The 16,722-nt window shown below is 32.0% G+C and overlaps 1 protein-coding gene across 6 annotated transcripts in view; it reads left to right on the plus strand.

The window, feature by feature from the left end:
• WDR27 (WD repeat domain 27) overlaps nucleotides 1–16,722 on the plus strand; it is a 243,228-nt gene that overhangs the window by 20,022 nt on the left and 206,484 nt on the right. For all 6 annotated transcript variants that reach the window (XR_004229384.1, XM_031937462.1, XM_031937458.1 and 3 more), the window contains 6 exons: nucleotides 834–954; nucleotides 3,925–4,036; nucleotides 6,805–6,908; nucleotides 7,603–7,670; nucleotides 8,046–8,164; nucleotides 9,255–9,337. Coding sequence is in view for 5 of the 6 variants with exons in the window: in XM_031937462.1 (XP_031793322.1) it covers nucleotides 834–954; nucleotides 3,925–4,036; nucleotides 6,805–6,908; nucleotides 7,603–7,670; nucleotides 8,046–8,164; nucleotides 9,255–9,337 (607 nt within the window). In the remaining variant the exon portion in view is untranslated. The remainder of the gene's footprint in view (nucleotides 1–833; nucleotides 955–3,924; nucleotides 4,037–6,804; nucleotides 6,909–7,602; nucleotides 7,671–8,045; nucleotides 8,165–9,254; nucleotides 9,338–16,722) is intronic.

The raw sequence follows: 16,722 nt of genomic DNA on the forward strand, positions 1-16,722 counted from the left end.
TGAAATAATGTCAAAATGTAGATATGATTTAGATATTGAGTGATGATTTAACCAATTAGGGGAGCATGGAAACTTTTATCTATTGGATTTATGGATAAGGAAATAGTTTATGACTAAGAGATAAAGGGGATCATGGGTAGTAAAATAGATAATTCTGATTACATGAAATTAAAACGTTTTTGCAGAAACAAGAGTAATGCAGCCAAGATTAGAAGCAAAAATTAGAAAAAAAAATTATAGTAAGTTTCTTTGATGAAGACCTAATTTCTCAAACATATAAGCCAAATTTATAAAAATAAGAGCCATCTCCTGATTGATAAACATTTTCAGAAGAGAAATTAAAACTATCAATAGTTACATTAAGGTACTCTAAATCACTAAATGCAAATTGAAACAACACTGAGGTTTCACTTTTTCACACATCAGATTGCCTAACATGATAGAAAAGGAAAATGAAAAATTCTGGGAGGAATATAATTTGATTCACCTCTGTAATAGTCTCTAAAATGTTGAATATAAAGAAATAATTGTAGGATAAACCTTGTTCCAGGGTTATTTTTATCTGGACCTCATTGAAAAATATGAAACTAATAATAATAAATATTGCAATACCAAAAATAAATGTCAGACAGCCTCAAAAGAAGATGAGAAATCTTTTAAGGTGGCATGAATTGAGAGAATCTTAAAAGGGAAGCAAGTGTAGAGTAATCATCAAAAGGAAAATTACAATAAGAAAGTAAGATAACATCATATCTCATGAAGTTTTGAATTCTTTATCACATTTAGATATATTTTTTCAAATTTGACATCTTTTTTTTGTTTTACCTTTTCAGGTTTGGATCTTCAGTTTGATCAGTGAGCATCATTATCGATGGGTAACCCAATTTGACCTACGGAAAAAACAACAGATTTTCCTCAATAAAAGGATCAAATTAGCACAACATAACAAACTAGGTAACATTTCTATAATACTTATATATGTCATGTCTTCATGCATATATTAGCAAAAATGACTAAGCACTTATTGTGTGCAGAGGTTTGTCATTGATAAGGTCGTAAGTTGCCAGGTGGGCATTGGCAGAGAAAACTTGTGTCTATAAGTAATCTGGAAATCTAGCTACTTCCAGAGGCAAGCAGGGAGGAGCATTGATAGGATTATAAGTGGACTCTTTTCATTTTGTTAAGGCCTTTTGTTCTAAAATAGGCCTTTCATTCAAATGAATTTTTGATTCCAATTCTACCTCAGGTGGAAGTCTCTGGAAACTCCATCTTTATTATATCCAATATCCAATAATTATATCCAAGCCAAGTTATGATGTCATCCTGTCCCCCATCCCCTCCCATTTGTATTTCCCCTATAAAAGATTTGCTCATACTGCAGATCTTTGTTAAACTTCTCAATGAATTTACCTTATCAGTCAGGGTAGCCTTCCATGATGTACTCCCCTTCTAATGGTGTCTTCCTTTTGTTAATTGTCGGTTTTACTAGGGAACTTTTCTTTCCCCTTATTAATTGCTAAAACCCTTATCTTTAAAAATCCTTATGAATCTGGCCTACTTTTAGCAGTGTGATAAAATCCTTATCACTTGATTTGAAGGGTATCTTTACTTATAAATTCTTTTGAGATGATTCCTGATACTACCTTCTAACCCCGACATACTTTTGGGAGTATCACCCTATACCCCATCATTTTGGTGAATAATCATCATTTGGTAGTCTGGTATGGGGAGAATTTGTCTGTACCCTATAACAGCAACAGTATTATAGAAAATAAGTAGAAGACAATACCATATTCAGGACAGATGTAAAAAATACAAAGAAAGGAATACCAACAGGTATGAACTGATTCTTTTGGGCTGGTGGATTAGTGTTAGGTAGGCTTAGACAGAATAGAAAAAGAGTGTCAACACTTATTAAAGAGAAATTAGGAAAACATTCTAGGGGCAGTAGCAAATGCAAAGTGCTGAGAACATCTATATGACAAAAAGATGGCTTCAGGAATCTATCTGAGTCTGGTCTTGATGACCCCAAGACGTATAAATTTGGGAATTACTAGGGAATTATTAAGGCCAAGTCCCATAATATGATGGAGGTATTACAAGCTCTTGTAAGTTTATTGCTACCTTATTGGAATTATTATTATTTCCTGTCCCAGCTGAAATAGGTTTTTTATCTGAATAGCAAATGTTAGCATATTTTACAATAAAATTTCTTTCTTTCTTCCATTATATTAATGGGGCTTCTTATTGGAAGATGAAAATCCAAATGTGTCCTTATAAAATTATTCTGTCTCCCTAGATTCCCTGTGAGGACCCTTTCCATGCTGTTTCTGCACTGGGCTACATTCCCCCCTGCCCAGTTGAGACAGATATTTTCTGAAGTTTTTCCAGCTGGAAAATTATTACATCTACATTATTACATTCGAATGTTTGTAGGTTCTGGTATTTCAAAATCCGTTTAGAGGCTTGATCTCTGTGGCGAGCTCACCAATGTCCTGCCTCCTCTCTGCCATCTTGACTCTGCCATACATGATATTTCTTAGAAATATGTATAACATAGAGAATGTAAACTTGGATACAAGGAAAGATGCACACATAATCAGAGTTTCTAAAGCATCACTACTATGCTACCAAAAGATTTCACTTCCTTCCTTTGCTTTCATTCCTTTTAAAATGTAAAACCTGCTTAATATAGCATAATGGGTCAGCCAAGGAACACTAGCCCAGAGACCCAGGCTTTTCTTCCTTTTGCATGCTCTAATCAGGGAACCTTTCTGGGGGAGATGCTGATGCCTTTATTAGGGTGGTTGGGTATAATTTCTACCTTCCTAAGGAGCAGTTGCTCTGCCTCTCTACTTGTTTTAATAATGGTAAGGGAAGGGGATAATTTTGATTGGTGGAGAAGATGATTCCAGTTAAAGTAGGAAGATTTCCTGACAGGCCACTCTTACTAGAAAGAAGGAGATTGAGTTACCATGGACAGGTGAGACATGATTAAAAACATAGCCTCAGCATTAGTTGTCAAAATAACTAAAGGCAGATATATGAGTTATTTTAAAGTAGCAGCAGGCTTTATCAAAGAACTGAATGTAAGATGGTGAATAGTCAAAGACTTCTTAAGGCTTATTGTTAAAAAGTAGTTTAAATGTTATTATCCTATTAAAGGAATTCATGTGCTTTCTAAAATGTCTAATATAAACCAAACTTTTGTGATCATAAACACATTATTTGGAGAATGAATTGATTTGCCATAGACTATGTTTAGTGACCAATCTAATCTACTACTTGATTTTGGTTTCTGATCAAGGAGTCATTCATTTGAGAGAAGCAATATTTTGTTTTACTATTACTTCTTAATCATGCTTGGTCAAGGGAAGCCAAATAATTTAACTCCCCTCTTGTTTCAGGAAAGTTGATGTGGATATACAGCTTGCCCTTCATCAGTATAGAAGCCTGGTAATTGTAGGATTTCAGTTAGTCAGAGAATGACAATTTCTTTAGTCCCTGCAAGCATAGAAATAGTCTTTTGATATATGTTCAGTTTGGATACAAATAAAGTTTAGGTGATGCTGATTTATTTACATAGGATATTAAACCTTGAAATCACTTATCCATTCCCATTTTTCCCCCAAACTAAAATCACACCCCAAACCCCAAACCAAACCAAACCAAACTGAACAGTAGAAAAATTATCTTAACTTTACCTGATCCTGGAAGTTATCTAGCCTGAGAAGTATATGTCATGTTGAACTTTTAAGAACATATAGGTTCTAATCTAATTGTCTAAGAGATATGAGTTTGAACTCTTTGTATTTTATATTTTAATATATTAGCTTAACCTTCAGGACATTAGAATTTCATTTTATATGATCATTTAAATTTTGGTAATCTTTGGTAATTACTTTTGATTTTGTTTTCTTGAAGAGAATCGACTTTCCTATTTAAGTGAGCTGAAAAAAGAACAAAAAGTAGAAACAACATTTCCTATATTGAGAATTGAACGCTGTGTTCAGTCAGTTAATGAAAAATGTGAATTGTAAGTATGATCCACTTTGCTAATACCATACAAAGGAAGACATTAAAATCTCATAGAACAAGCATCAAAAACAATTTTTTCCCCCAATGGACTACATAGAAAGAGGACGATTAAAATAAAATGGAAGCATTTTCTTTTCTGAATAACCATTTAAAATTTTAAGAATGCATTTTAAATTAAACAATATGGATTTTTATAAAGGGAAATCTGTACTATTTTTCCTTTTTTTTTTTTAAATGAGTCATCTGATTTCAGAAGTTATAGGGAGCTCCACACAAGGAAACTCCTATCAGTGTAGATCAGCAACTTCTGCTGGACAATTTAGAGTCTTAGGGCATAGAGTACTTAAGTGATTTGCTCAGTTACAAAACACTCACATGTCACACATGAGCATGTAATAGAAGCAGTACTTAAAGCCAGATCTTCCTTTTTTTTTTTTTTTTTTTTTTAGGCAGGCTCTCTCTTCACTGTCTTCCTTCTTCTCTTCCTCTTTCTCTTATTCTCTTCCTCCTCTTCCTATTCTTTCTCTTCCTCCTCCTCTTTTTGTTCTTCCCCCTTCTTCTTCCTCTCCTTTCCCCCTTCTCTTTCTCTTCTACCACCTCCTCCTGCTCTTCCCTTTTTTCTTTCTCCTTCTCCTTTTTTCCCTTCCTCCTTTTTCTCTTCTCCTCTTTCTCCTACTCCTCTTTCTTTTACTTCTTTTCCCCTTCTCCTCCTCTTCCTCTGGTAAAAGGAGACAACTGGGATTAAGTTACTTACCTAGAGTCACATAGCTGATAAGTAGGTTCTTCTTACTTCAGGTGTTCTATCTCCTGTACCACCTACCTGCCCATCTATTTCTTCTAAAACTATTTCTTTCACAGACAAAATGCTTAGTGCTCTGGGGAAATTTTTATGTGACCATTTAAAACTTACTTTGTTTAACTCATGTTTTTAACATGCTTATATAGAAAAAGGCAATCTCCCTTTAAGACTAGGACTGACCAGTGCAGTTGGAATATAACCTTTATCATACAATGTGGATTTGGGATAAATATGTGTAATTACAGAGAATTTAGAAGAGGGTTTAGAAGACATCTTGTAGTTGGCATAGGAAAAATTTTCCTTCTTGACATGAGGTCATATCATTGTCACTGGTTGATCTTGATGTGGAGACATGGGAAAGTCATCTAATTTCTTTGTATCTCAGACTGCTAATATGTCAAATGAGGTAGTAAGTGTGGGGTTGGATTAAATGGCTTATAATGCCATTCTGATTTAAGGCTCTTCATGCTTGTAAAGAAAGAAACACAATGATATCAGAGAGAGCCTGATATATTGGAATGAGTATTGGTTGAAAAATCAGGAAATATTGCCATTAACTCCTTTTATGATTGTGGACAAGTGCTTTCATCTATTTTAGTTAGATTTTGTAGCTATATTTATCTATTTAATTATATTTTTATAGAAAAAATTTAAAAATATTCAGTAGTAAGTGTAAGACACATTATGTTATTTATTAATGCCATTCAAGAACCTATCTACATGACTTTCATGCCTATATTTTGTTACCATTCATAAACAAATTAGATCATTAGTCTTGTAACAGGTACCTGAATTGTAGCTATAAGGTTGGAAAAAGTTAACTAGTCACTATAAAACTTACCCGGAAAAAGTACAGTTTTATTAACCTGTGACAAATATCAAGAATTGAGTGAGGTTGTCAAGTTATTAAGAGGTGATATTTCACCTCAACAGTTTTAACTTGAGTGCTTAAAATTGAGGTATAAATACCTCCAAGTTCCTAAAAAAACAAGACTGAAAATTTCAGCCATTTTGCAGAGTTGAAAAAATTGTTCAATGATTTTCATCAAGGATTTATAAGGGTTTATATCTATTCCACAGCCCAGTGACTTTTGCTTGTATTCCAAATGTAAGCTTATCTGCCTCTTGGAGGAGAAAGTAAAGGGATTTGGAAGACATGTCTTCAGACTCCAGATTGCTAGGGAGAGCATTCTTAAAGGAAAGTGTGAGGTTTCAAGGAGAAAAAAGAAAGTAATTCAAGATAGAAGAGAGGAAACTTGACTCTTGTCAGAATATTACAAAGGGAACTAATGTTATAAAGGGGAGAAAAGTTAGTTGTACAATAAAAGCTTAAAAACAGGCTTGAGGCTCTTTCTGAAGAAAAAGAGAGCTGGATGCTCTGACTAGAAAGAAACCTCTTGTCTTCCATAGAAGGATATGGTAAAGTCACAGAAGATTATCATGTAAGGGCAAGAAGGAAGAAGAGAAAAATAGCAGTTAGTTGGCAATTCATTTCTGGGGAAAATTGAGGCAGCTATTTGTTAATCTGTTAAGAACAATAGAGAGGTCTCTCATCTTTTTGGACCATGTATCTGAGATATAGGACTTGTCAAAGCAGATATTAGCTTCCTACTTCTGATTCATATGGGTATAAATGATAATGCCAGAAAAAATTAAAATAGTAAAAATAAATATAAAGCAATTTTAATAGCAAAATGCAGACAAATTTTCTGAAGAAAATGATTAAATTGCTTCCTAAAGCAAATATAAATTACTTTTGAGATTATTTGTGATTATTTTTATTAACAATACCACTACTTCCATATATTAGTTTAGATGATATAGAGTTGATTGTAATATAATAATTTAAACATCTAAAGGAAATAAATAATCATGGTTTAAGGGGGAAATGGAGTTTCTAAGTTTCTTGAACATTATACTATAAAATGTACAGGTTCTATTTTAAAAAAATTTTACTTTGAAATTAGCTTCCCTGCTGCCAACACCAGATGCTTGTGGATAGGAAGCTCTACTGGTTTATTCATAATTAACTTGGACAACTTGGAATTAGAATCTATTTTACATTTTAAAGGTAAGGCAATTAAGCATTCTAAACTTTGATCTGATATGAGTAGAAAGTATACTTTTTCTTATAGAAAATATGCTTCTACATTAAAATTTACCTTATGAAGCATGCTAACCAATTCAATTTCTTTTTTTTTTTTTTTTAATTTAATAGCCTTTTATTTACAGGATATATGCATGGGTAACTTTACAGCATTAACAATTGCCAAACCTCTTGTTCCCAATTTTTCACCTCTTACCCCCCGCCCCCTCTCCCCTAGATGGCAGGATGACCAGTAGATGTTAAATATATTAAAATATAAATTAGATACACAATAAGTATACATGACCAAAATGTTATTTTGCTGTACAAAAAGAATCAGACTCTGAAATATTGTACAATTAGCTTGTGAAGGAAATCAAAAATGCAGGTGTGCATAAATATAGGGATTGGGAATTCAATGTAATGGTTTTTAGTCATCTCCCAGAGTTCTTTTTCTGGGCATAGCTGGTTCAGTTCATTACTGCTCCATTGGAAATGATTTGGTTGATCTCGTTGCTGAGGATGGCCTGGTCTATCAGAACTTAACCAATTCAATTTCAAATTAAGGTTTCTGCTCTATTCAAGTTATGAGAGATAATATATTTATTCTGTATTCATTTAAAAATAATAAAAAATTTCTCCATTGTTTATAAATTTAATTTTTTATTCTTAATTTAAGATTTCAGTAACCTCAGCATTAAAGTTGCTGGATCATGTGCAATAATGAACAAAGCTGTTAATCATAAGGTGAGTAAAGAAATATTTCATGGCATTCTTAAAAATATTTTAATAGCTCACTATATCAATTACCTTTAATTTGAACTTTTTAAAGGAAAATATAATTTATCTAACAGTTTGAAGGTTAAATAATTTAGTGATTTGCCAGTTATTGACATAAATAATTTGTAAATTGTGTGTGATATGCTAGTCACAACCTTATACTACTCAATTCTTTTCTTGCAAAAGGGATGTAAAGTCATTTGTTACTTATTGAATGTTTGTTGAGTTGAATTGGGTGAAGAGTCTGTCTCTGTTTATAGTCATAATTATGGTAATAAGTGCACATGTATCGCTACACTTTTTGTTAATGTCTCTATGATTTCCTGATTCTGTCCCTCCCAGGTTTTCTGTTTGCTGAGCTCTATGTTTGGAAATCAAATTGCTGTATTGGAAATTAATCTTCTTGCACTCATGCTATCACAGCGTCATGATGTGGAAGAGACTCTTTCAGTTATTGCCAGGTACTTTCCAATCCAACAGTCAGTGGATGTTTTTTAATAGAAACTTTTAAATGCTTGTTTTTCATAAGAGATGTTTTATCTCTTTAGAGATAAAGAACTTTATCAACTGTGACATTTTGCTATAGTAATACAGGGATAAATTCTTGTCCAGAACACTGAATTGTTTTGTAGATTCCTAAACTTCACAATTTTTTTTTTAAATTAAAGCCTTTTCTTTTCAAAATATATGCATGATAGTTTTTCAGCATTGATCCTTGCAAAACCTTGTGTTCCAAATCTCTCCCTTCCTTCCCCCCATCCCCTCTCCTAGATGACAAGTAATCCAATATGTTAAACATGTTAAAAATATATGTTAAAAGAGAACTGTTCAGTTCTGCACACATATATTGCATCTAGGATATACTGTGACATATTTAACATGTATAGGACTGCTTGCCATCTGGGGGAGGGGATGAAGGAAGGGAGGGGTAAAGTCGGAACAGAAATGAGTGCAAGTTATAATATTGTAACAATTGCCCAGGCATGGGTTCTGTCAATAAAAAGTTATAATTATGAAAAAAATGTATTCAACCTAAAAAATATATTTAAATCCAATATAGGCACACATATTTATAAAATTATCTTGCTGCACAAGAAAAGTCAGGACAAAAAGGAAAAAAATGAGAAAGAAAATAAAATGCAAGCAAACAACAACAAAAAGAATGAAAATGCTATGTTGTGATCCATACTCAGTTCTTTTTTTTTTTATTATAGCTTTTTATTGACAAAACATATGCATGGGTAATTCTTCAACATTGACCCTTGCAAAAACTTCTTTTCCAACTTTTTCCCTCCTTCACTCTACCTGCTTCCCTAGATGGCAGGTAGTAGTCCCATACATACATTTTCAATAATTCTTACTGAAAATATATATAATAAATGACTCAGAAATATCAGGCTGAGGCCATTTTAAAAATCCTAACAACTCTATATACTATAAGGACTAATCATTTGTAATTATGCTGAATGATGTGCATATATTCAATCTATTTAATTTATCTTTATCATATCAGTGATTGCTTTTCTAGTTTATATCATTATTATTTTTTAGTTCCTGTCTCCTGTCAACTTCTCCACTACACGCTACAACTTTTAAGAAGAAAAATATTAATTTGGCTAGTCAAAAGAAGTCTGGTTAGTATAAATATTTCTTCCTTTTATGAAATGGAAAACTTATGCTCTAGTGGTAATCTATAGGATTAAAATGTTAAATCAGATTCTACTCTTAGTTAACAAAGATACTTATTTGTATGTATATATTTAATGTCAGCTTTTTAGGTAAATCATAAATATCATTCTCTTTATTAAAATGTTTTATTGCTTTTTATTTATTATGTTAAATGTTAAGCATTTACATTTTAATCTGGTTCATCCCCTATTTGGAAGTTTTGAAACCATTAACATTTTTTTGAAAAAATTAACACAAATGTCATATTTTCAAAGAGAATATCAAATCTTTTAATTTTTATTTGCTTTTTTTAATGCTAGAAAGATCTATGATTTTGTAAGGAATGAATACTCCTGAAATCAACACAGATCATAACTTTTCATATTTTCCTCCCTTGGTGGGTGATTCTTGTGCATTTCCCTATAAATCTATTACAGAAAGAGTGTCTAGTAGAAATCTTTTTCTTCTTTATTATTATAGTGCTATCATTGTAAGACTTGGGTCATTCATTCACTCAATAAACATTTCTTAGACACTTTCTATGTGTAATATATTGTAGTTAGTGCTGGGAATTCAAAGAGAAAACAAAAAGAAGGTTCTCACCTCAAAAGAACTTTCCCTGTTCTTGGCTGTGGGTGGGTAGGAAATATACTATTTAAACAGATAAATAAATAGAAAGTAACTTGAGGAAGGAGAGAACATTAATATGTATATGAAGTTTCTAATAGCAGTTGCCAATTGAGTTGAGTTTTGAAGAAAACTGAGTATATTAGGAGATGGAGGTGAGAAGAGAAAACATTCCAGGCAAGCAAGACATATGATGCAAAGTTTTGGAGAGAGGAGATGGAATTCTAAGCTTGGCAAACATCAGGTAAGTAGATTTGGTTAGAACCTTGAACATGTGAAGGAGAAAAATATCAAATAAACATTAAAAAGCAGGTTGGAGCAAGATTTTGAAAGACTTGCAGCACCACATTGAGTAGTTTTTATTTTATTCAAGAAGCAAGAAGCAACCATTGAACTTTTTAGGAAGACTGTTTTGGCAGAATGGATTGGAGAGGGGAAAGAGTAGAAGAAAGGAGACTTTTTGCTGTTTCAATACTCCAGGAAGGGTTTAGTGAAGGTCTGAACTAGGATCATGGTTGTATGGATAGAGAAATGGAGATGGAGGTGACATGTGTTGTAGAAGTGGAATTGTCAGGATATGGTAGCTGATTATAAAGAGAAAATAAAGTCAAGAATGAATCTGAGGTTCAGGACCTAGGTTACTTTTAACAGAAATGAGCAGATCACGTAGTGCCCTTCATTCTTTCTTCTTAATCAACCTACTTTATTATCTTACCAATAATATTTTTGATAGTCACTTTTGGACTACACACAAATCGTTAATGGTAGCATTGCCCTTTTGATCTACATTTTTTTCCCCATTAATTATTTTGAGTTAATTGTAATTTTAATTTTCCTGAAATACTATTGCACTATTTGTAGGAAATTGTAAATTTAAAGAAGTTGATCTTAATGAGAGGAAGATTTGCAGTGATGATCAATTATAGATCAATCAAAATGTCATATCATCTCCCTTATCCAAATATGCTCAATATCCTCTTTCTGCTACATAGTCATTGGCCTAGATAATTTTTCATATACATGCTTTAAAATATTAAAATTTATTGCTTAATTTGATAGATGCTTATTTAGGTATATACCATAATCTTGACACTATGTGTACATTATTTTTCTTTTCAAAATATCATTTTAAAATTAACAAAAATTTTTCATTTCTCCTTCACTTACTCTTCATTCCTTCTCCTCCCTAGCCTTCCAAAATAAAAAAGAATAACAAAACAAATTCTCACATTGGCCTTAGACAAAAATGTATGTATCATTCTGCATATTTAGTCCCTTATCTCTCTGTCAGTAGGTGGATATTATTCCTTTTTTTTTTCTTTTAACAATAGATATTATAAATTGTTCTGGTTCTGTACTATTAACCCTGTTACTTCATAAAAGTCCTTCCACATTTTTGTACAACCATCCATTGTATTATTTTCATAGCATAATTGTATTCCATTACATTATTTTCATAGCATAATTGTATTCCATTACATTTACCTTAATTTGTTTAATTATTCTCCATAAATGGATATTCATTTAATTTTCACTTGTCATTGCAAAAATTGTACCTATAAATAATTTTGTGCCTATGAATTATTTTTTCCTCTTTTTAATCTTTTTGGAGTGTAAGCTTCATAGTAATATGGAGATGCAGAAAGACTGATACATTATTGGTGGAGCTGTAGATTCTGAAAAACAATTAGGAATTATGCTATGAAAGTGATGAAAATAGCTATACCCTTGATCAAGAAACCCTGTTACAAGCCATATGCTTCAAAGATGATGACAATGAAAGTAAAATCCCACATATATCATTTAGGATAGCTTTTTTTTTTTTTTAGTAATAAGAATGGAAACAAAGTACATTCCCATTAATTAGAGGATGACTAGATCAAATATGGCACATAAATGGATTTTTATGATATTTATTAAAGAAGCATGTGATATTTTATATGAACTCTTTCAAGGAGAAGAAAATAGAATCAGGAAAACAATATAAGCAATAACTAAAATGATATAACTAGCTATGGAAGAGATTTGGGAACCTTTTTTTTAAATTAAAGCTTTTTATTTTTCAAAACATATCTATGGACAATTCTTCAGCATTAGCCCTTGCAAAACCCTTTGTTCCAATCCCCCCGCCCCCAACCTTCCCCCATGCCCTCCCCTAGATGGCAAGTAGTCCAATATATGTTAAACATGGTAGATATATATGTAAAATCTAATATATGCATATATTTGTGCAAGTAACATGTTGCACAAGAAAAAAGGTGGAACAAAATAAAATGCAAGCAAGCAAACAACAACAAAAAAAAGTGAAAATGCCATGTTGTGAACCACACTCAGTTCCCAGTCTTCTCTCTGGGTATTGATGGCTCTCTTCATCACTGAACAATTAGAACTGGTTTGAATCATCTCATTGTTGAAGAGAGAGCCACGTCCATCAGAACTGATCATTGTATAGTCTTATTGTTGCCATATATAATGATCTCCTGGTTCTGCTCATTTCACTTAGCATCTGTTCATGTTAAGTCTCTAGCCTATCTAAATTCATCCTGCTGGTCATTTCTTACAGAACAATAATATTCCATAACATTTATATACCATAATTTATTCAGCCATTCTTGGATTCACTATTCAGTTTCCAGTTTCTTGCCACTACAAAAAAGGCTGCCACAAACATTTTTGCACATGTGGTTCCCTTTCTCTTCTTTAAGATCTCTTTGGGATATAAGCCCAGTAGAAACACCGCTGAATCAAAGGATATGCACAGTTTGATAACTTTTTGAGCATAGTTCCAAATTGCATTCCAGAATGGCTGGATGTATTCACAATTCCACCAACAATATATTAGTGTCCCAGTTTACCCACATCCCCTCCAATATTTGTCATTATCTTTTCCTGTCATCTTAACCAATCTGAGAAGTATGAAGTAGTATTTCAGAGTTGTCTTAATTTGCATTTTGCTGATCGAGAGTGAATTAGAACACTTTTCACATGAAATAGTTTCAATTTCTTCATCTGAAAATTGTCCATACCTTTGACCATTTATCAGTTGGAGAATGGCTTGAATTCTTATAAATTTGAGTCAATTCTCTATATTTTTAAAAATGAGGCTTTTATTAGAATCTTTGAATGTAAAAATGTTTTCCCTATTTATTGCTTTTGGGAACCTTTTGTATAAATGATAATTGAATTCATGAAAAAAGATGTGATATCCATGAGAGAATATGTAGAGAGAAGATAGAATTCAAGTCTTAGAGTCTACATATTTATAGGAGGCAGCTCCATGAATGGCAAATTTGCAAAGAAGCTTGAGAGAGGTAGCTTCCTATGTGTAGGAAGAGAAACACTATAGAACATTGTCACAAGAAACAAGAGTGATAAGTCCTGCAGAAAGTTTAACAAGTATGAGATATGAGAAAAGGCTACTGAATTGTTAAATGCAAAAAGTTCTTAGCAACTTCAGAAAGAACAGTTTCAGTCTAGTGGTGGTAATGAAAACCAGATTGAAAAATATGAGTAGAGGGTAGAGTTAGTGATAAGAGATAAATTTTCCAGAAATTTCATGATAAAAAGGAGAAAGGAATATAAAGTAATAGCTTAAAAAGATAGTACAGTTACTAAAGGATTTTTTTTCAATGTTTAATGAGATATGATTATGTTTGTAGGTAAGGGTTGCAGGGAAAGAATCAGTGTATAATAAAAAGTTGAAAATTAGAGGGGAGAGAGAGAAATGATCAAATAGATAATATTTTAGCTGGAAGGGATGGTATTAAGGGCACAAATAGAGGTGTTTAGTATTGGTTGGAAAGGTCACTTTGTCCTCTGAGACTGAAGCAGAAGAGAGGATTGGGGGGAGGGGATAATGCTGAGGTAATTTGAAATGAGGAATTGAAAATAGGAGTTAAATGAATGGCTTCGGTTTTTTTTTCCCCTGGAAGTATGAGAAGACTTTTGCTGAGAGGGAAAAATGGTAATAGATGAAGTGAAAAGAAAAAAAAAATTTAGGACAGCAATTGTGGGGAGTTTGACTAAGAATCAACCAAGGAAGAATAACATTATTGAAGGGCAGAATTGAATGTCTACTTGAGTTTGAATAACATGAATTTATGGTAACTTAATCTTCAAGATTAAGTTATTTCATCTAGTGGTGTTAAATAGTCCATGGGTAGAAACAAAGGAGACAGGTAATAGTATTAATCTAGTATTGAGGTTTGGAAAAGAATGAACCATAACTGGACAAGGAGACAGAAGACTAAAAGTTAGAGGACAGCATAAACTTGAGCTGGCTAATTAAAGTTTCATTATTTTGAAGAAAAGAAAGAGCAAGGGTGATGACTTGAAGGTATGGAATTAGTGGAATTTGTAATGAAGATGAAGAATAGATTTTGGGAGATTGAAGTTCAAAGAGAACTGCCTTTTATCTCTTATTGTTATCTTTATTTCTGAGTATTATTGGATCTTATCATTTTATTAAGATAGTCAATTCTTATTTAATTTCTTTGGATCTATCATTACTATGATGTCTTTTGACATCATGAGGATATCTGAGAATATCTTGTTTTCTAAAAACTCCATTGCTTTTTAGCATTTTAGTTGATTCAGTTTCTCCAGAATGCTTAAAAATTGCCATTTTTTGTAGTTTTGTGCATTTTGTATTCAGGTTAGTTGCCATTTCCATTTCTCTGTCTCTATCCCTCTGTCTGTCTTTCTCTGGTTGTGTGTACTTACCTGTTTGTCTTCTCTTTGGTATTTAAATCTTAAGTTTCCCAACTCCCACTTCCATGTTTGTTGTTTTTAGTGGCTTGTGTAACAAACCTGGCTCTCTTTTTATTTTTTACTCTATTACATTGGATTTTTTCCCAATATCTCATAATGCATTATTCTCTTGCTATGTGGGTTTGAATCATGGAACATCATCAATTGCAACGTAAGAAGAATAAAATTTTCAGGCGAAACAAATTGCTATGGAAAAATGCATGGTGTTTCCTAAGTAGACCACAGTCAGTGATGACTTGCATAGAAAAGTAGTATAAAAAAAGTGGCATCATTCAGCATGTATATGAGCACAGAAGGTGGTAGGCTAGTATATAAGAAGATAGTCTGAACACTGCCTTGATATTCATGAGAAAATATCTAATATCAGAACAATGGCTTCGGTGCAATTCCAGGGTTAATGGAAAGACATAGGCAAAAAAATTGTATAGTATTAAAACATGTGGAGCAGTTTAAATCTGTACTGGTTGAGAGAGTAACCATACTAATGAAATCACTGATATTTCAAAATATGTGATTAATGTTTTATTTTCATTAATTAAATGTGAAAAAGTTGTATATACCAAATATTAAATAAGATTTGGAGTAACTTTGAGTAACAAGCAGTTGAATGATAACTTTGCCAAAATATTAGATTGTCTCAATGAACAAGAATCAATTATTAACAAGTATTAATTATATATTGTCAATTATGAGACATCAAATTATGTTCCTGAATATTTTATTCTAGCATTTTAAAGAGTTTAGTTTTTATAATAAACCATAATGGGTAAAATTTTTTATTGTTGAACTTTCTAATTGATACAATCAAACTGAGAGCTAAAAAGACTTAAAAAGACCAAGGTCTCCCATGTACCAGTCTAATCTGTATCTTGCCCCTAAACCCAGTTAACTCTAAAGGAGAAAGTAAGGCTGGTAACTTTGCAAAGCCCACCCTCCCTTAAATCAGATTCATTTGCATGTTTTGGAATCATCACCTCCCTGATGTGAGGGTCCTCTTTGACAACTAAAGACAAACAACAAAGTGTATCTACATGTATGACAAGATTTGATATGATCTATGATAATATCTTCTTTAGCTATTATTTGGAATTTGTCATATCTTTACTTTTTCATCTATATGTGGTATTTAGATTACAATTTAGAAATGAAAATATTTCAATTTTTCCCCATCTGGGGCATCTCATTTAGTAAAATAGTATACCATGCTACATACTGTATTTTTCACATAAATTACAATGTATATATATCTTAGGAAAAATGCTTATGTAATAATATTTATGTAAATACTGAATTTTATTACAGAGATAGTAGCTTCTCTGTAGTCAGCTGGTGGCTAAATTCCTAAGCATTGACTCTTATGATTGTTCTAAAATATTTATTGTTAAAGGACTTTTTTCTTTTGAAAAAGTTCATATTGAAAATAAATGAAATGTTCCTGACTTAGTCATACTATGAATTGCAAAAGCTGTATCCCTATCTGTACAATAACATACTGAAGGCAATATGAATGAAAAATGTAACTCATAAAGGAATGAAAATATAATATATTTCAGTGTAGAAATCAATTATGCAAAGACTATAGCATTGCTTTTAATTAACTTTCATATATTAACTTCATGAATTTTCATGTGTTATTAAAGGCATTCTTAGCTTTATTTATTTATAAAAGTAATTTTTATTTTTTAAGCTTTTTATTGATATCCATTGGTTTTATACATAGATATTTTTCTGATAATGCTTCTGCCTCTGAAATATTCTCACCAATTTCTCCAACCAACTTAATCTCTCCCCCAAAACTTCAAGTAAATGAAATAAACCAAAAAAAGAATCTATTTAATAGAGAATTAGCTTTTTTCCCTGAAAATTACTCATATCACTTAACTATTTATTATATGATGAACCTTGATCTCATATTTGTGTCATTTCCCTATATATCCTGAATTTGTTGTTGAAT

The sequence above is a fragment of the Sarcophilus harrisii genome, chromosome 4 (assembly GCF_902635505.1).
Source record: "Sarcophilus harrisii chromosome 4, mSarHar1.11, whole genome shotgun sequence".
Taxonomy (NCBI): domain Eukaryota; kingdom Metazoa; phylum Chordata; class Mammalia; order Dasyuromorphia; family Dasyuridae; genus Sarcophilus; species Sarcophilus harrisii.